Genomic DNA, 21,871 nt, shown 5'->3' with positions numbered 1-21,871 from the left:
CCCCGACATATTTTCCGTATGCAAAGTGACCTCCGTGTGACCCATCTCGTAAAAATCCGGTGATCGCAATACGCATGGATGTCCTTAAAATAAACTATTACCCGATTGTACATGTTAAAAACGTGCTCAATATCCATGCTTTTTGGTGGATTGTTGACAAACAGGTGACAATCGTTAAACTTCGGCTTCAAAACACGAACTTTAATTACCTGCTATATTTTCACAAGACTAACCGATTGAAAAAAAAATTGACGATTATACGAAATTTATGCGAAAAAAAAAATGATAAAATCGTGCACAGAAGACTTAGTTTATGATGTTTCTAATCATTGGTTCAAGAATTGGAATAACATTATTTTTCACCAGTCACTTGTTTATTATGACTTTAAATAGAATTACAGAATCTAAAAAAGTCTGAGCTCAAGCTCGCCAGCATGCTTACTTCGTTTTATGTTCCAGTTTTGTAAGATCCATAATTCATTGCAATTTAATACAACATTTTTTGGTAAGGGCTGTTTGACTGATCCTCGAGAACGGATAATTACATTGTTTTCGATTTTTCTTTTTGTTTTTTTTTTGTTCACTTCCAATAAATTTTAAATATATGCTCCAAAATAGATGATAGATAGGCATTTTTTTATATTTTGTTTGACAGTTTGGGCTTATCAATGTCTTTTCTCTCTTAAATCTATTTTTACAATTTACTACTGGTACATCAATTAGATATCAGTACCGGTACCACATATCTACTAAACCAAATACATGTATAAATCAGAATGATATACCCACATGTTATGTCATCCTATCTACTATTTATTATCTTAGATATCAAAAGTTTAACAAAGAAAGTAACCCCCCCCCCCCCCCCCCCCTGTTTGGTTTTAAACAGATATTAGTTAAAATATTGATATTCAGGAATATATCATTTGTGCAGTACAGTAGTACAATGACAGATTTGGGAGGAGGGGTGTATTGTTGTCATACATATGTCGTTGGTCCAGACAAATCATTTATCATGTCAAAATCATGATACAGAAGGAAATTTCCAGATGCACGATCAGAATTTTACAGAAAATATTTCTTACTGAATATAGAAAAATAGAACATCTTCCTCTACTCCCCTTTTCATGACCCTTATAAATCGGATAGTTTTGTTTGTTTTATTAAACTGTTTTTATTTTCGAAAATAATATTTGTACAAGGAGTTGTTAATAACTGTAATGGACATTACATATATATGCCATGCTTTCTCACACGACGTCGTACTTTTATTTTCTCTTCCTGTGCAATATGATATTAAACTCATTATGCAGAGCAATTTTTTATGACTACTTGCATAATTGTTAAATCGTATTAAACATGTTAAATTCTGTATCAGATTTATATTAATATTAAAGTTACATATATCTTGAATATTGAAAACGGATTCAAATTATTTACTGGCTTTCATATTGATTTAAAAATATTTGGTTTGTCGTTTTTTTTTTTTGTTTTTTTTTTCCATTGTAGATGTGAGAAAAAAGCAGCTCTGTTTCTCTTAAAATTGTCAAACGGTGTCTTATGTCGTCTGAATACATAATGTATGTTATTGATCCGTAATAATTATCTTTTCAAAATGTTTATTTGGCACGCCATACTCGATAGAAGTGCGGACGTGAAAGAAAGCACTCTTCACGTAAACGTCAACGAACATTGCATTTTATCTTTAAAAAAATACAAAATATAAATCTAAATAAAGAAATATAAAAATATATATATACATATTTATAAGAAGCTACGGGTAAATAACTCAAGTATTTCAAGAATTTTCTCTTATAATATCTATTAGGGTCTATATTTCTTATAGAATGAAATTCAAAACAGTGTGGCTGTGGCCATTGATTGACACATTAAATTCATCCATTGACTGGGACAATTTACGTGAACGTTTGTCTGTAACGACCACTGTTCACGACGTACCTACGATAGACATTTAAACTGTGGGGTCACAAAAGGTTTCTTAACGCCTTTAATTATAAAATAATTCGAAAATTAATCAGGAATAACCTTTATGTTTTGATTTATATAATTGGTATAAATCAAAACATCGTGTTATTTCTGATTAATTTTTCGAATTACTTTATTAAGGTGTTGAGAACCTTTGGTGACCCCCTAGTTGAAGTGTCTTTAAAAAGTACATAGTGAGCAGTGGTCGTTACATACAAACGTTCACCAAAATTGTCCCAGTCAATGGATGAATTTAATGTGTCAATCAATGGCCACAGCCACACTGTTTTGAATTTCATTCTAATAACACAAATTATTTGCCGACTTTATGCTTTGTTACTTTTTGTCAGGACTGTGGTTACAGATGCTTACTAAATGCTACTTGTCATCTTATCTATCATAGATTCTTTTTATGTTTTACATTATTTCTAAGAGATAAAACTGCGTTTTAGAGAAGTTTGGTATACGTTTTAGTTTTCAAACTACTATTTTACCACTTACATCACTGAGAAAAAAATACTCAGCTGAGAAAAAAAATTCTCAGCTGAGAATATTCTCAACGTTGAGAATATTTTTTTATGGCGGATAAAAAAGTTCTCATTCTTAGCTGAGTAAAATAATTCATTCTGAGAATATTTTTTTACTCAGCAAAAAAAAGTTTTATGGCGCCGGGGCCTGGTATCTATGATGAGTTTATTTTCATGGGATGTCAACTTTCAAAACTTTTTTCTCTTGAATTACTGGATGATAGTTTTATAAAAATGTAGGGTGGGAAAATTGGACATTTAAAATTGTCAGTTGTCTAACGACTGCAACCAACTTTTTGGTACTGCAAAAATGTACACATTTTACTCAAGTGAAAGCCACCATTCGTCTCATTGGTACTCATACCACATATTCTAATTTATATTAAGATACATTTGAAAACTTTCAGTAAATGTAATTCATCCTTGATAATTTTGCGTCAATTTTCGTTATTTTTTGCACACAATATCACCAATATTTATTTAGCTTTATCACAGTATGGAGCTCGTGTTTTGTTTTCTTCAGATCTCCGAATTTAAGAACACTCGCTTATTTCTAAACCTTGTCAGTGTAGGTATGGCTCTTTTTAAATTTATGTAGTTAGTGTAGGATAACTTTCGAATGTTATTTACTCTTGTTAAAGTAATAACACTATTTCATACAATGATGCATTGTCCACTCGGTTTGGTTTTTTGTCCTTTGGTGATATATTCTAACACACAATGTTAACACAGATATATGTGATCGATATATGGGCAATCGTTCGATAAAATATATTTTTTTTACTTTGGTGTAAATCAACCTTAGTCATTCGAACATCACAACACCACCTGAAAGTGTTCTAGAAATCAAATAATAGTATGGCCTTCAATAAAAAAAAGAATATCTATACCGTTTGTCAAGATGTAATCGGTATGGGTCTGTGAGCTGTAAATAAATTGGATAGAGACCATAAAAGGTCTGTGGTAAGAAATAAAGTTCCAAAACAGAACCAGAACAGTTCAAACTACTATAATGAAATGGTTCAGTTTGAACATTCACATTCTGAATGAAATGTGACAGATGATGCATTCAAGATGCATTCTTTTTGTTTTGAATTCCAGAGTACTAAATACCTACTTGCTCAAGTGAAGACAATGCAAGATTTTTTCAAATGTAGGAGAAGGTGGCTTTCCAAAACATATGTCACCCAAAACAAATACCCAAGCTCTTTCTGAATGCACTTAACAGATTTAACAAACCACGTTAAACTTCAAACTTTGTTGTTAAGATAACTTAAGTTTTTTTTCTGAGTTTTTATTCGCATATTTTGATTTCATGTCCTCATAAAGCGTTACAAAAGACATCATTGTCGAATAGCATTATTTTGATTAGAAGGAATTTAAACCTTTTCAAATGATAAAAGTGTTTATAAAATTGAGAATTTAAATGGAAACATTGTCAAAGAGATAAAATTCCTACCAAAAGCAGAAAACAGCCTCAGGCCACCAAATGGGTCTTCAACACCGCGAAGACAATGAAATTTTAACAGGACTTCAAAAAGAATAAATCAGATTACTCCCTTAGGCGTTGATAATCCTTTAGAAATAAGAATTTTCTTTTTTCCTCAGCCATCCGACGTTCTATTTTCAATTTGGTCAACTACGCAATTATTTACATAAAATTTCAGTGGAAGATATAACACATTAAACTTAATCGTAACATGTACATGGATCTGCAGTGATACATTTATTTGGAAAGATGTCTCCTTTGAAAGATGAACGGTAGTTATAAAATATGCTAGATATACAAAATATTTGCAAAATATGGTAAAATATGAAATATTCAAAAGTACAATCTCATTAAAGTTTAGAAATCGGATTTCTTTATTATACTACATACGAGTGTAAACATATGTAATATAACGAAATCCGAGTTCTATATTTTAATTATATTTTCAAAAGTAAAAAGTCTTAAACTATGTATATTCGTCTTCTTTAGTTTTTTGCCATTAAATGACAAATTTTATCTGATACATTGTGTCCCTGGATAGACTCTGGTGAAATCGTTTTACACTCTAGATTTTAAAAACAATTCCCCTTCTAGTAATTGACATATTTCACTTAAATCATTGCATGATCAACCACATTTGAAGTAAATCTTCTCATGGGGTTCAAATAATCATTTGTGTGGTGTTATATTCGAAATATTGTTTTACATGTGTAATATTGATAGAGTAAAAAGGGAAATTTAAATTGGTATTTTCTGACTTTTAAATTTCTATTATATTCGTTAATTTTTGCTTACTTATTTTTAAATCCCCAAATTGTTTGCATTTCAAAAGTGGTACAGACGATTCCTGAAAGCAAAGGTGTGAATTAATCGCACCGCTAACATAACTTGGTATTGAGCTTTACGGAATATCTGTGAGACAAATGATCACGAAAATGTTCCCTTTCGTCAAAGACATAGATTTGAATTTAAATTTACTAATGAATTCAAGCAGAGACGCATCCAAATTAATTTGTACTCCTTTTGTTAACTAATGTTGACTTATATCTGTATGTTTACTTGGTATGTACAACACCATAGGTGTTACTGAGCAGAAAATGCTGACTGTTATGTATAAAGCTTCCATGATCAGATTGTAAAGTGTGGATCGTGTTTCTGTAAACATTGATCGAATGTGTGTATGTTCGTTTTCTTTATGACATATTATTGCTTGTCCTTCTTCGACACTCATTTTGGTATCTTCTTGTTATTATAACATTTTTATCCTTTTTACACATTATAATACATTCCATGTCAATGGGTTTGTACCAAAGATTTAATATTTTGTGAGGTTTGTTATGAGACCATCGCAATTATGTAAATAAATAGATACTAGTATTTACTATGAAAAGTAAGCCGTAAGAAAATACTTAGAGATTATAGAAAACAAACACAAGGTCATAGTACTTGTACGTATGTTCTTTCTACATAACAACATTCTTTCATGTAAGTCAATGTTAAGAATAAAAGAATAACTTTCTGAGTTATTTAACCTTTTACCTCATTTTTTTAAAAATCTATATGAATTGTTTTATTTTAAACGTTATTGCTATAGCATAAAATACTGGGGTGACTCGTCCTTATTTAAACACACGCAAAGACAGAGAACACTTGAGACATTTTTATTTAAGTTTAAAAGTGAATTATTTTCAGATACAATCTATACCAGCAAAACAATGTATACTCCTTTACTCGTTTTGAGTATAAAAAGACATGTCTATAGGAAGGAATTTTACTTATGAATTCAAACAGAGACACATCCAATTATTTTTACTCCTTTTGGTAAATTAGTAACAAACGGCATATGACTTTCAACCATTCGAATGGTGATGCTTAAACTCTTTGTACTTTAATTGCTAAAATTTTCGAAATAAAAGCAGGCGTGATGGTTATATCTGTTTTTAAAAGTAACTGGTAATCAGTACGGATCTATGATATAAGTGGTGGTTGATAATTAATCTATATCTGTAACGTAATCCATATAATTGTAATCGATCATCCCGTGTTATCTTTTCCATCATTGTCAATTATTAATCCTGTGATTATCTTGTAGCAGTAAAAAAAGCATGGTTCCCTTATTGTATCATCTCTGAAGTACATTAGTATGTTCACAAAAAATAACATGTCATCTGCGTTCGGATTTAGTGTATATAAAAAGGGATATATTGACAATGAGGCAACTGTTCACGGGAGACCAAATGACACAGCAATTAACTACTATAGGTCACCAAAGTACATTTGTGTGCAATCTTCTTCAAACAGAAAGTACAAATCATCTGTGTTTACATTTAATGAAATAGAGTTTTGTGAATTGTACTTTGTACAGACATCACACATTCTCTGTGTTAGCATTGAGTGAGGTACAGACGTGTGTATAAGATCAAATAGGTCACCGTATGATCTTCAACAATGAGCAAACCCCATACCAAATAGTAATCTATAATAGGCCCCGAAAGGACAATTGCAAAACAATTCAAACGAAATAATGAACAAAAAGCAAATTAGTAACACAGCACCAATAGACAAATACTGAATTACAGGCTCCCGACTTGACAGAGGCATATACAGAATATGGCGGGGTTAAACTAGTTTAAAGGCGCCATCCCCTAAACCTGAGACAGTGGTGTGCAAATGTAACAGTATATCATAAGAACAAACTATGAATATCCGTTGAAAAATGCTTAACTCATCAGATTGATACAAATACAAATACCTCTAACAAAAACACACACTGGACGTGGCCGGGTACTTTATATCCCAACAACAAAAAGAGGCTATTGAAGTTTACAACAGTGGCATAAATATCGATCAGCAAATTAAAACATAACTAAATTAGTATTTTTTCAAATGTGCTTTATTTTTTGTGATGTAGAAATACGCATCCACTTTAATTTTTTTAATTACATTATACATTTGTATTAAAAGGTTAAACTATTTGCTGCACGTCGATACTTATACTTTTGGCATTGCACAAGTCATGTCTTTTTTGACTATCCATGACGAATACTAAATCCCTGTGATATGTTTTCGGTGATTTTAGTCTCTGATGCTTATTTTTATTATTATTATTAATTACAGTGTCTCTCTTGTCAAAATTTGGTGACTATATTGAACGCATCTATCCCATCGAACTAGAGATAAAGGATACAACAGATACAGTTAAGTCGGCCTCATATCTTGACTTACATCTAGAAATTCACAATAAGGGTCGGTTGAAAACAAAACTTTACGACAAAAGAGATGATTTCAGCTTTCCATTTCTAAGTAGCAACATTCCAGCAGCACCTGCATACGGGGTTTATATCTCCCAATTGATACGATATTCCCGTGGTTGTATGATTTTCATGATAGAGGGTTGCTGCTCACAAAGAAGCTATTAAACCAAGAGTTCAAAATGGTGATGTTAAAATCATCCATTTGTAAATTTTACGGACGCCATCACGAGTTGGTTGACCGTTATGGAATAACCGTTTCTCAAATGATATCGGATATGTTCCTAACGTCGTAAATACAATCCCCTTCCCTTTCATGAATGTGACCTACCGAATTAGACTATTTAATGGATTTTTTATAATATGAGTAACGCGACGGGTACCACATGTGGAGCAGGATCTGCTTACCCTTCCGGAGCACCTGAGATCATCCCTAGTTTTTGGTGGGGTTCGTGTTGCTTATTCTGTAGGTTTCTATGTTGTGTCATGTGTACTATTTTTTGTCTGTTTGTTTGTTTCATTTTTAGCCATGGCGTTGTCAGTTTATTTTCGATTAATGAGTTTGACTGTCCCTCTGGTATCTTTCGTCCCTCCTTTGTTAGCATTGCGTGAAGTACAGTTGTGTATATTGTACTTCAGACAGAAATTACAGATCACCTGCGTAAGCATTGAAGTCTCTTCTTGCATTGAGAAGACATTTAAATAACATTCATTTGAAGTATATCTTTTGGGTTTTTATTTTGCAATATCCATGCTGCTTCAAATAACAATGTATCAGTGTACACCTTGTTTCAATGCAGTTCAACCAAATTTAAGCTTAGTGTACATAGCCAGACAATGATGTACTATGTTGATAATTCCTCCATGGTCCCATCACAACTTAAGTTATGTATTTTGAAATGCAATGATATGGTATTTCCTAGTTCTTAAACTGTAGCTGTAAGAGTTTTGTTAGAGCGTTATCGTTCTTTAAGGGCATACGATACAGTTACAGGGGAGGTAATGACGTTGCTAACGTAAAATGTTATTTTCGCGACGTCAAACTATGACATATCGGGAAAAGATGCATTTTTCGACTGATCTTTATCATTCAAACTGATTTGATTTGAAAACGAGTGCATGGACCCCTATTTTTTAAAACTACATTTTGTTTCATTTTGCAGGGAGATTATGTGGACCAAATTTTATAAAACTGTAAATAGTGCATTTTTTTTAATTTTGATAACTATACAGCAAAAAATTAAGTTTTTTTTTCAATTCATGACCATTTGATAAATATGAGCTATTTCTGAATAAAAAATGCATACATTTTTAGAATACTTATAAAATACAGAAATTACCAATTATTTAACAAAAAACAGTTTGTGTTTATCTTTTAAATCAAAAATGTTATGGCTTTCTTCCGAAAGGGAAAATACGGCCACAAATCCGAATTTTGAGCAAATATATAAAATTTTGACCTCATTTAACTCAAAAAGTAGCACATGAAGGTATATTATTTATTACATATTTGATTTAATCACGCAAACAATAGCCTATATGGAAATTTTCATCAAATTGTAAATACGGGATCAAAACTGTATCGTATGCCCTTAAGTATGATGTAAGAGTGGGACTTATTGTTAGCTTTAAAAAAAAATACAATAATGGTACCAAGTATATACATGTACAAAAAATGGAAAAAGAAAGATTTTTTTTTTTCAAATTTGGGTAGCCATAATTATCCGCAAAATTTGACAAGTACCACGTAGTTTATTATTTCTTTAATATATTTGACTGACCATATATAAAGTCATTGATCTGTTTGTTGAATTTGTTACAACAGGTAGGGTCTCTGTTGATCAGTATGTATGTAAAGTTTGTTATAAGAGTATGGAATGGCACTGTTAATCCTTACTGCTAATTCAAATGTCTTATAACCAATGAATTATTTAGCAGTTTTTAGATTCTTATAACTGTATGCTAGACAAGTTTATATGGATCTTAATCATATGAAGCAATTTGTCATTTTAATTATTAATTTATATGATTATTTGTCTATTTATGCGCTGGTGAATGAGACTCCTTCAGCTAATCGAAATATAGATAACCATTACGGTCCTGGCAAATGTTTGCCCTCTTGCAATAAAGGAAACTACATGATACTTAAATAAATCTTTTGGTAGCAGGAAACCTCAACGTGTAAGGAAACAACAAATCAATTACAAGTTAACATTAGATGATATCTGCATTCCACATCAGCTACGTGTGTTACATTATGTTCTTGTAAAACAAATTAATATCATTCATATTCTAAGTATAATAAAAGCTAAGTATGCGTAGTTTAACTTATCTCATGGAGAACGTTTGACGTTAAGTTGTCACATATTTAGACATATGCAATGAAATTAATATGAAATAAAAAGTAAATATATACAACAAGAAATCATCCAAAAAACATGAATGCGTTCCTCACAGATTTCATATAAGCGGAAAAAGCCAAAGTAAGTGCTGTTTAGTAGCCAACACCGTTGACCATAGAAAATAGAATACGGACGGAGGTAAAGACGAATGGATCATGAACACGTGCACTGTGTTTCAAAATCGTTAATACCGACAGATTTTAACATCTACTCAGACGTCTACTATATATGCATCGTTTACATTCTAAGAATGATTCTCACATGACGTGTTCATTTTCCAAATTTCCAAGAATACAGAATATGATCACCTATCCACCCACCCCTCACCATTGATGTCTTACCATATAAACCAATCTGTCTTAATCAAAATGCCTTAAGTGTCTGGTGACAAATAATGAAGTCAAAGTTTTGTGATACACGATTTAGAAACTTATCAATTGTCCCCGTTTCCCATAAAGAAAACTTATTCTGTTAAGTTTTACGCTTTTTGCTGCAATTTGCTTCAAAAAGGAAACTTCAGTCACTGATTAAAGGTAGTATTTCAAAATCTTGCGCATTACTTCCGACTGGTTGTATGTATTACTTCCGGTTGGCTGTAAGCGATAATAAGTCAATACTTTATTTATGGAGAAAAGGCTTGACAGAATTATTGTTTATCCTTCATTAATCTGAGAGACAAAATCAATACAAGTTGGTTAATAGAAAATGGGAAGAATAAAAATTGTAATTTGATAGCTTTGTTATAACGCATTGATAAGAAAATACAACAAAGAGATTGAGAATAGTGTGAATCAAACAAAATTGCTAGACTTGGGTTTTTAACCCCAAATGTTCACAGAAGTAATATTTACAATTTAAGCTAGATCACTGCAAAGTAATACGTTTAACTTAATCGGTCAAAAAAGAATTTTGTGAATTTAAGACTATTGCTTGATTTCCGTTATTTTCACAACGTGATCATATGAGGTAGATTAATAAAAATAAGCAAAGATCTATATCACTAATGGAAAGCTGAATACTAAAATTTATGATAAAAGGGATGATTTTTCATTTCCTATCGTTAATTATCCGTTTTTAGATGGTGACGTTCCGTTGTCACCATCTTACGGTGTTTATATATCTCAACTTGTACGATTCGCTCGTGTATGTAACAATGTTTTAGATTTTAACGAGAGAAATTTATATATTACTGAAAAATTATTACACCAGGGTTTTCGATATCACAAACTAGTCAAAACATTTACTAAATTTTATCATCGGTATAAAGACATCATTCGTAAATATAGCTCAACATGCAGACTTCTAATACGTTCAGGTATTTCACATCCAATTTTTTATGGAAATATTCTTTATAAAGCACAAAGGTGTCAGTATTCACCTCAGAAACTTACAAAACCTTTGAATAGACTTATTAAGAAGGGATATAATTACGATACTGTTGTCAAGTCATTAAAGATTGCATATTTTGGCGTTAATATTGAGTCACTGATAAGGTCTTTGCATCGGAACTAAACACATTTATTCTAAAAACAGTTGTTGGCATGACACGGGTTATGTTCTTCTCATATATGTTATGATGGTATGATACTAAACCCCTAACGGGAAGGATTGTGCCTGATGTTCATATGATGAAATCATAATCTTTCAGTCAGTTTAATTGAAGTCTGGAGCTGGCATGTCAGTTAACTGCTAGTAGTCTGTTGTTATTTATGTATTATTGTCATTTTGTTTATTTTCTTTGGTTACATCTTCTGACATCAGACTCGGACTTCTCTTGAACTGAATTTTAATGTGCGTATTGTTATGCGTTTACGTTTCTACATTGGTTAGAGGTATAGGGGGAGGGTTGAGATCTCACAAACATGTTTAACCCCGCCGCATTTTTGCGCCTGTCCCAAGTCAGGAGCCTCTGGCCTTTGTTAGTCTTGTATTATTTTAATTTTAGTTTCTTGTGTACAATTTGGAAATTAGTATGGCGTTCATTATCACTGGACTAGTATATATTTGTTCAGGGGCCAGCTGAAGGACGCCTCCGGGTGCGGGAATTTCTCGCTACATTGAAGACCTGTTGGTGACCCTCTGCTGTTGTTTTTTATTTGGTCGGGTTGTTGTCTCTTTGACACATTCCCCATTTCCATTCTCAATTTTAATATTTGCATTTTTTTTTTTTAAATAACTATATTAATCCTAAATTCCTGTGTACTTTTTAAAGAAAACACGAACTCAAATGGTGTAATTGAAGAGGAAAATAATAGGAATGCATTCATTCCAAAACGAGCCGCATAGACATAGGGAAATTTTCTATGTTCGAATGATAATCATTCGATGATTGTGTTACACATGTCCTATACCGTAATGTCAACGGCTTGAAATGAGGTTGAACATTTCTCCTGTTTAGATATCGATATATAATCATTTGGTAGTTATAGGTGTGAGGTGTTGAATATTAGCCATCAAATAACCGTGTCTGAATCGTTTTGAATAGAACGAATCACTCAGATACCAGTGGATCAAGTGGGAAGGGAAATAACTATAATATTACAAAGACGTTGGATATTAGCAACTGATTTGTCTCCCTTATATCCTAACTTCATATAAATTTATATTATATAGATCTTCGAATTATTTTCTCTATTGAAAAAAATTAAATGATTGAATTAAGAAGATTAAATTCGTGTTTGAATGGTTTTACACAAGTAAGTTTTTGGGGCCCTTTATATTATAGCTGGCTGTTCGGTGTCAGCCAAGGCTCCGTGTTGAAGACCGTACTTTGAACTATAATGGTTTACTTTTATAAATTTTGACTTGGATGTAGAGTTGTCTCATTGGCACTCATACCACATCTTCTTATATCTATGTCTGAGTCACAATATAGTCTTGATCATCACATAGATGAATTTTACCGAAAATTAAATGCACACATGCCTATTCATATGTCAAACATGGATAAAGCAATCTAATTTGACGGATAAAGTCGACTTTTATTTGTTGTCCCAACCTTTTACTTCAGCCAATTTACAACTAGGCGTAAACATAATGTAAACTGAAGTTTCAGTTTATCAAACATATCTATCAAAATGATGTACACATATGAAAAGAGAGACTTAATGAAATACTTCACCTATTCAAAAAGATCGCATGCTCCATTGTCATTAAAAAGATCATTTTCAAATAGGTGAAAGAATTTGGTTAAATTCACATCTTTTGTTGACTTTAAACAAAAAATGGAATAATATATCGTTCGTTTGCTGGTTGTTGTCCCAAAACAACGTATTCAAATGATACAGTTTCCTCTAACCCTTACATAGATTTATAATTTGATTATTATTTCCTTTTTTTATAAGTCGGGACAACAACTTAAAGAAATAAGATCATGCACTCAAAATTAGTCTTTTTTATAGAAGTATTAGAAAAGAAGGTTATGTAACTGGAAAAGGTGTTTATGTTTGGTCGGATCAGAAATATGGCCTTAGTGTCTACTTGTACTTGTAAGCTAGCCCAGGGGTCGAATAAGTGTATAGTGATTGTTTTTGTTGATAATAAAAGGTCAAGGCACTTTCAAACTGTTAAATTTGATTTAAAAACCTTTATTCGGACAGGCTATGAGCTAAATAAGTTCTCGTCCTTTCCATCTCCATCAGAAAAGGTTTTACAACTGATTGGGATTACTACAGGTGCTCGTATACTGCACATTCTTTATCATTTGGGTCTAGACATAAACAGAACTATAATATTTTTCAAAATGCTGTGAAACGTTGGGAAAACCACTAAAACACTATATACTCGGAACTATGCTCTGCTATAAACTGGATGAATTTTAAAAGTAAAATATTATTAAGATACCAAATTAAAATACTAAGTGTAAATGCGAGTGACTTAACCGAGTTTACTTATATATTTAGAAGTTTTATTTTCAAACTTGTTACCAATTGAAATCTAGTGTTTGTTACAATATCAATGTTATACACAATAACATTTAATTACAACTGGTCTTAATCTACATCGTAAATATTTTTACAAAAGATGAATAGTAATCCTTTGGGTGTTTAACAAAAGAAGAACATCCATTTCAACTGTCCATTAAATAGTGAAAGAAGTAGGAAAAGTGTGTATTCCATACTAAAGGTTGATAAATAAGAAACTAAACTTAAAGATTAGTGTCAAAATATAAGTGTAAAAAAACGCAACTATATTTCAACTGTTATTGTGTTTTCTGAAAAATCAGGATATATTAAGGACACTAATTTGTTGATTTTCACGTGAACTATGGGAGAAGTTGCTGGACGGGTTTCTTTTTTGAGACAACAAAGAAAGGCAAAGCGATCCGAACCTATAAAAAATGAAAGTAAAATTAAATTGGAGGATAATAGTGATATTATTGAAAACAAAAGGAACAAATATGGAAATTCGTCTTGGTTAGATGTGTATAATGCTACAGTTATGTCCAGAGCAACGCCATTGCGCAATAATGGAAGGTTTCTGCAGACGGACCATAAACTTGCTGCTATTCTTGATAAATCACATAATAAAAGACTAAACCAACAGAAACATATAACGTGGTTTGACAAGTTCAAACGAATTCATTTTAGGGAATTTAACAACAAAGCTGCAAAATATGAATTTAGTAAGAAAAAAACTTCAGACGACTATCTGAATGACAAAAAACCAAAGAAGTACAAACAACTGCCTAAGAGCGAGAGGATGAGATATCTGAAATTTTTTGGTAGGTTATTTAAATCCTCTAGTGGAAAAGGGACACGTTGTGGGGTTCTCAATTGTGAAAAACATCTGCAGATTATGAGTTTAGGTGTTCTGCTTATGAGAATAAAATAAGCTACGAAGCTTTATTTTCTACTGAAATTAATCTTTCGGTAATACAAATGGGGTTATATGTTTAACTTGTTTTAAGAGTAGACAACCCTCATCGCATTACATTGGTCTGTGAAAGAATTAAATATTTTGTAAAACTATCAATTAAAACCGAGGTAGTTTATAAACTCAATCATATCGGCATTACAAAATTGAATATATTAAATAAGTGAAAAGTTAGCCTTGTCAGAAGATTCTCTCCAAACCACTCATTGAAAAAAAGTTATCGCTATGGTCTGTCTTGTATTTTAAGATTGATAATAATGTGTGCTTGAAGTATTTGCCCTTAATGGTATTTTTCACCTGTATAAATGTGTTACAATGAGAATCTACAAAAACACAGCGTGACTAAGCAAGGACTACATGCCCCAAGGAATACAAAAATTTCAACAGAAAACAAACTAGGCATGTGTTCTGACTCTTACTAACCTATCTGAGGGAGTTGGAGGGGTTGGGATGGAAGTTGGGTAATACTACTGATATTTAAAAGTTATATTTTAAGGTTTTGTTCATGTAATTATGATTCTAAATTTTAATTCAATCTTTATAATTTTGTAATATTTATAAATGCTTCCCCTATAGCCTTTATATGCTTAAACCACTTATGTGCTCTTGTTTTTGAGCCAGAGGTTCGCATTGGCCTGTCTAACTCTCCAGGTCTACAAGCAATTGCCAAATAAAAATATTCCAAAAGAACTAAGATCCGTATTTAAAGATGTCCACCTCTGAGGAGCCAAAAATTTCTAGAACTAAACTTTTTTTCTAAACCTGATTTTTGGATTTATATGACTGTAAAAAAATAATTGGTGAAGAAAAAAATCATATGGGTGTGTGCTTCTTTTTTTTTTTTGCTACGACCCTTTGCAAGTACGTAATTTTGATGATTTTCCCATTTTTCATCAATTTTTACGCATTTTTGGGCTATTATCGTGAAAAAAATCACAGTTCCACAATCAAACTTTTTTCATACTCTCAATAAAGATGAAGTGGACCAATCTGAATAAATTCAACTAAAAAACTATAGGTAGGTGTTAAAATAAGAAAGTTTTATCATATTTTGATGCTTTTTCGTGTCAAATTTACCATGTTGTCAATTTTGGAAATTTGTGATTTTTTTTCTGTTTAAAGAATAAAATGCATATCATTTCAACTTCCTTGTATTAAATTATGATTGACAAAATACATATCTAGAAAATTTGAAAAGAAAAAGGTATATGGGATGTTTATGTTTCTGGTAAAAAAAAATTTTGTTCCCCTCACCCATTTCTGTCAAAATTTCAGCTAAAAAGACTGACTTGGTTAGTAATAAAATTTGAAAATTTCATTACTCAAAAACTACTTATTGGAAATACACAGAGTTAAGTTTGATCATTATAATTATCAAATTCATTGCTATTTTCCACTTGAAATCATTCCAGAACGAGATTTCAATGAGACTGCATAAGACTGAAACGTCAGAAGAATACATCCTTAAGAGATTGCATCTAGGAACTAATATGTAGAAGAACTGCATATTTCGTTCAGCTATCCTCTTCAACTCTGATAATGACTTTTGGTAAATTTATCTTAAAATCTATAGGTTTCCTTCCTTTGCTTTGAATGACAAAATTATTTTATTTATTAATAGCACTTTTACTGTTAACCCACTTTTTTTGTGATATACATTTGACGTGACTCTGTACTTATGTATCCCGTCATACTTTGAACCACACTATAATTTTATTTATTATTGCTTTATATTGTTTAGTCAGTTTTTTTATATCTATTTTGCGTGACTGTATTTATACATCCCGTCATACTTTGAACGACAAAATTATTTCATGTCTACCTGTGCGAATTTCAAACGCGCAATTTTACACCAGTACTTAAAACCCTCCTTCCTTGATGGGTGCATTTTACATAGACAAATAAAATCGTATAATATAATCAAAATGAGGATGTCAATTTGATGTATGCCTTTTTTGTGCGTCTTCGTTAAATTTGTTGTTTTTATAGTGATTAAGATGATAACACAATGTTGACTGCTGTACCCCTATTTTTGACATTTTTAACTATTGTGTCTGTTTGTTTTGTTCACGCATCGGTGACAATATAATGGAATTTGATGCGACTGTCATACAAGTGAGAGGTTTGGCTAGCTATAAAACCAGGTTCAATCCACCATTTTCTACATTTGAAAATGCCTGTACCAAGTCAGGAATATGAGTTCTTGTCCATTCGTTTTTGATGCGTTTTGTTATTTGATTTTGCCATGTGATTATGGACTTTCCGAATTGATTTTCCTCTGAGTTCAGTATTTTTGTGATTTTACTTTTTTCTTACGATATGCACATTTCTTATTCCAATCCGTCAAGTGTACCTCAAGTGTACCTCCAGAATTCACAAGGAATAACAAATTGCAACTTTTTCTATATAGTTTCCGTCTATTGGTATCAGCTAAGATATTGATCTTTGACCTTTTAACCTTAAATCCTCGCGATTCTTTCCGTCTCTAAATCTTTCAACTTTACAAATTCCATTTCAAACTATCAAAAGAACTTTTGTTTTTGAAATTAACAGCCTTGAACTTTCACCCATTGACCCCAAAAGTAAAAGAATTTGTCCCCTTTCCCGTGTCTTCCATTTTAAGAAGTTTCGATCCAATAAAGTATGGACACACTCAAGTTACCATCCGTAAAGCATTTATTTTCTACACATAGACGGACGGACGGAAAAAGCAACGTGTATATGCTCTCGAAGCAAAATCATTTATTGGCACTTACTGAAAGCTATATTAAGAAATTTAGACTCCCCATAATGGAGTGATGATTTCTTATAATTTACCAAGTTTCACCAGAATACTTTTACATACCAACATCATCAATGAAAAAAAAGGTTTCAAGTGAATATGAATGTTGTCCCTCGGTCGACTGAATCAATAGTGTTGTTTGACTGAATTCAATCGCGTAAAAAGCTAAAATATTGTTATTTTGGTAAAAGTTTTTACATGGCCTACAAATATGTTATGCCAAACGGACACATTGCAATTATTTTTCTAAATTGCGTTCATTTATATATAGACCCTGATAACTCGTGACTACACAACATGCAGGGCCATTTAAAAAGTATTCTTGTTCAAAATATTGATAAATAAACAGAGCTTTTTTAACAAGAGTTGAAAAAATGTGTACTGAATGCTTTTACTAATGTGGTTTCTTATTTTTTTATTCTTTCAAAATCAAAATCATGTGACTACTGAAAATGTTTTATAAGTTTTTAGTGTTGAATTCAAGCATGTCGACCAAATAATTATTTTTGACAATCTCATTCTATTGTTGACAAAGAGTAGTTTAAATGACAACTAACGTGAAATTTCTTATTGTTGGATTTTCTTTTTAAATGACCTGATTATTGTGATAATGCATGTGTAAGGTTAAAATATGTTTATTCAATGAAGCTGGAGTATACATTTTATCGTTTTCAACCTTTCTGATTAGATCTGTTCTCGATTGTTGATGGTTACTTTTCGAATATTGTGCTATAAGTAGACAGGATATTTTTGTTCATGGATCAATTTACGTAGATATTGAAATGGAATACTGTTTGGAATTAAAATTCGGAAAAAGTGCAAGTTTCGACTCTTGTCAAACGATTTACAACCAAGAATGTTGTGATTTGTTGTTTGAAAAAATTGAATTATACTCGATCTAAAAATGCATATCGCTGGATTCTAAGTTAAACTGTATTAAAAATGGGGGAAGCTGCAGCAAGAATTGCCTTTGCTCGACAAAGGCACAGGGATGCAAACCGAGTAGAACAAAATAGAAACAATGGCAATAATACAGGTTCAAAGTTTCGGAATATTGCCCTTTCAGCTTCAGGCAATAATGCAGGTTCAAGGTTTCGGAATATTGCCCTTTCATCTTCAGGCAATAATGCAGGTTCAAGGTTTCGGAATGTTGCCCTTTCAGCTTCATCTTCATCTGTTGATGGAAAACGGACACTTGTGACTGACCCCGAGTTAGCTGCAGTTTTGAGCAAAAAACAGAATAAGAAACAAACCGAGAAAAGTGATTCTTCTTGGTTTGAAAGATTTAAAAGAATACACACAAGAAAACTGAGCAACTATCTTTTTCGTACGGATAACGAATATAAGTTTTCAGCTCCAAAAGGTCACCATGAACTCTTTTTTGATGGAGGAACGAAGTTTAAGAAGGAAAAACACATGACGAAAACTGAAAAGTTAAGACAATACAAATACTTTGGTAAAGTACCCTTTAGTATAATTATAATTGGTAAATGATGTTCAAACTTCTCTCATCACTCTGACCATCTTTGTGAACTATGATTATTGACTAGTATACCTGCTTCCAAATACATACTTTGACCCCCTCTCCAGCACCGCAAATAAAATAATCTGAAAGGCAATCTAATTATAACGAAATCGGAGATCTATATTTTAATTAGATTGAAATTAAAGGTAATTTAAAAGTGCTGCTAAAATCTTGGAGGCTAAATAAGTTTAATTCAATATCTTGAGGACACTCTTCCAAGTCATTGTTGGTTATTTTTGTTTTGGGAAGTCTCATTAGCGACAACTCGTTTTATTACGTGCGAAGCAGATGAATGCTGCATACTATTGGTAAACATTTGTTTTTTCTCGTGTTGCTTAGGACGGAACGTGCACTTTTAGCGATTTAAATTTCGTGTTCCTAATTAATGGAATGGTTTCATAGAAAGATGTTTACTTTTAAAAATAAAGGATTGAGTCGGAGAGTGGCGGAAGATGGTTCCTATCATACAAGGCCACCAACATGAAGTTTTATTTTCTTAATACGTTGTTATTTAATTATATTTGTTAATCGAACATACTGTATTCAGATTGGTGGCCATAAGCAACTTAAAGCCTCTTTTGCTAAAAGCTTATTTGAAAAGTATGAATATATTGTATTCAAAATATACAAGTACGTAATGGTCTTCATGTACATTCCTAGTTGAGCTGAATCTGAATAAATCTTGAGAGAATTCGGGGGTTGAAAATGTCCTTTTCTACTGTAATCTATTTTCTTAATCAGTTTCAATCGACGAAAGTTACTAGGCTTAAACTTCCCCTCCACCTTCAGCTCCTCTTTTAAAAAAGTCAGAATCCATGCCTGTTAGCAAATGACTACCTGATTTGTCCGTTTACCTAAATTAAGAGTAACCATGGTCATGATGATTGTCCGTCTGTTGCATTATCGGAGAAAAAAAATCAAAAAAATCAGACGGTGTCTGTAAGATCTATTGTGTCTGGACTGAAAAGTTTACTGAAACTGACAAAAAAGTGATCGACTATCTAGAAAGGACCTGTAGTCTGGACTTAAATATTTTCAATCATGGTTTTCAAACCTGAATGAACTAATACTATGTGTACTTTAAAGTAAATCCTCATGAGATAAATACACATTTTACTGTTTAAATGTGAATTCAAAATACAAATCAGATCCACCTACTTAATGGGATCACACAATTGTTAGCCTTGATAGTTGGAGCATATCTCCGTAAGACAGAGTACATAAAAGCACACAAACTTCACTTATAGTTACTGGGTAACGATAATAAATTAATAGTTGATAGATTATAGAATGAATAAGTGAGAGATTGAGCTTCTTTAAAAGTGCATATTTTAAACGTGAAATATAAAGTAGATTAAACACTATCATGTTTAAATAGAAAGAGGAAACGTTTTGATCGTATTTGAATAAAATTCAGCTGTGCCGAAATAAACATCAAATCTCTAAATAATGAATTACTAAAACATTTATGTGATCTACAGACGAATATAGAAATATGAATGTTATATTTTTATACTCCAAACTTAAGACAGCTACCATTTGAATTTTAGGGGGAGGCTAGGAGTTTATCCCGATTCTATTCTTTTTTTTTTTTACATCATTTGTCATCTTGCCTTTTTTTTTTTGCAAAGTTGCTCATCCTGTCTTTTTTTTTTTTAACTCAAACATCTGTCCTGCCTTTTTTTCAAATTTCCTCCTGTGAACGTATTTTCCGATTGTCAACTGTGAACGCATTTTCCAATTGTCAACTGGGAACGCATTTACTAGACCATGAGCAAAACAAATGTTAAAATTTTGACTTTTAATTTTGACCCGTACTCCTCAGTTTGCGAACCTGTCTGAAACTGGACAACTAAAATTGTAGTACTTTTGAACCAAAAATAATTGTAGATTGTTATAAACAAAAACTTAACATATATAGATCTATCAAGATTATGTTTCACTATATTTTTGTTGCTTAATTTTATTTCAGCCGTACAGATCATTCCTTAACACTTTCATTTTTGAAAATCACAGACTCCTGTTAAAATCTGCATTGTTTAATGAAATTTAGATTTAGTGTTGAGACATAGTTTACAGAACCTACTACATACGTTTTGTACGTTTTCGTGTAACTCACTTACTCAACGTTACCCGTCCAATACACCTGAGATCATCCCTGTTTTTATTGGTTTAGTTTTTTCTGTGTGGTGTTTTCTGTACTATTTGTCTTTTTGGCCAATTTGTCTTTTTCCTGCCATGACGTTGTCAGTTTCAACTCTCTTTCATGAGTCTGTCGTGTTACCTTGCAGGGTAAAAAAGCCGTAATAACTGTCGGATGTAGAACTTATGTGTTATAATCGTTCGTGGGCCAACTCTCCTCCGCCTGTGGCCAAAATGAATTTAAAGTTAGCAACTTAAAAGATGGTTAATTTTTTACCTGTTGTACGGCAAAAATTTCCAACCGTGCTTGATAACCGAATTTAAATTTTCTTCTCTTAATCTCGACCGAAGTCAAAGAACAGTGTAATTGCGTTCTAAGAGAATGTTGTGCCTCAAACAAAAAAAGACTTATTTTATATCGTGAAAATAAATCATACATCAGAAGCGGGTTCGCGGCAATATCACTGTAGGGCGATTGCATTGAGTGTAAGACGTTGTTTGGATCACGGACCTGATTAAACCGTATTCTTTGAAATCTGCATTTGCTGCTTCTCCACTCAGAACAAAGAGTAAGACCATAGACTGCTTTGTCGGAAACACAATATGTCTGAATGCATGGGTGGAGTGACGTAGTGTATACATCACAAGCAATATTTATTTTTTCATAATTTTGATTTTCAGAATACCGATTCTTCGTATTTTTTGGTTCGATCTCACGTCTTTTCAATTCTTATGATAGTTTCTTCTTTTTTTTGGGGTGTAAAGGGGATGGGGGGGGGGGGAGGTTAATAAGACTATCGGGTTATGAACATGCTCATAGGAAACCTGTAAATAACAGGAATGTATTTAAATAAAGGGTGTACAAATTCAACAGAGCGTCATCTTCAAATCC

General features: G+C 32.1%; 1 protein-coding gene across 16 annotated transcripts in view; it reads left to right on the top strand.

Moving 5' to 3' along the window:
• LOC143064717 (voltage-dependent calcium channel type A subunit alpha-1-like) overlaps nucleotides 1-21,871 on the top strand; it is a 206,669-nt gene that overhangs the window by 35,483 nt on the left and 149,315 nt on the right. For 7 of the 16 annotated variants that reach the window (XM_076237759.1, XM_076237751.1, XM_076237762.1 and 4 more), the window contains exon 1: nucleotides 17,855-18,768. The exons of 1 other annotated variant lie outside the window; for it this stretch is intronic. In XM_076237759.1, coding sequence (XP_076093874.1) covers nucleotides 18,255-18,768 — 514 coding nt within the window. In that variant the 5' untranslated portion in view covers nucleotides 17,855-18,254. Of the gene's footprint in view, nucleotides 1-13,778; nucleotides 14,379-17,853; nucleotides 18,769-21,871 lie in introns of those variants that run through there. 8 more of the 16 variants (XM_076237763.1, XM_076237756.1, XM_076237752.1 and 5 more) reach the window with 4 other exon arrangements.

The sequence above is a fragment of the Mytilus galloprovincialis genome, chromosome 2 (assembly GCF_965363235.1).
Source record: "Mytilus galloprovincialis chromosome 2, xbMytGall1.hap1.1, whole genome shotgun sequence".
In the NCBI taxonomy this organism is placed as follows: Eukaryota; Metazoa; Mollusca; class Bivalvia; order Mytilida; family Mytilidae; genus Mytilus; species Mytilus galloprovincialis.
This window is presented reverse-complemented; position numbering and strand designations above follow the sequence as displayed.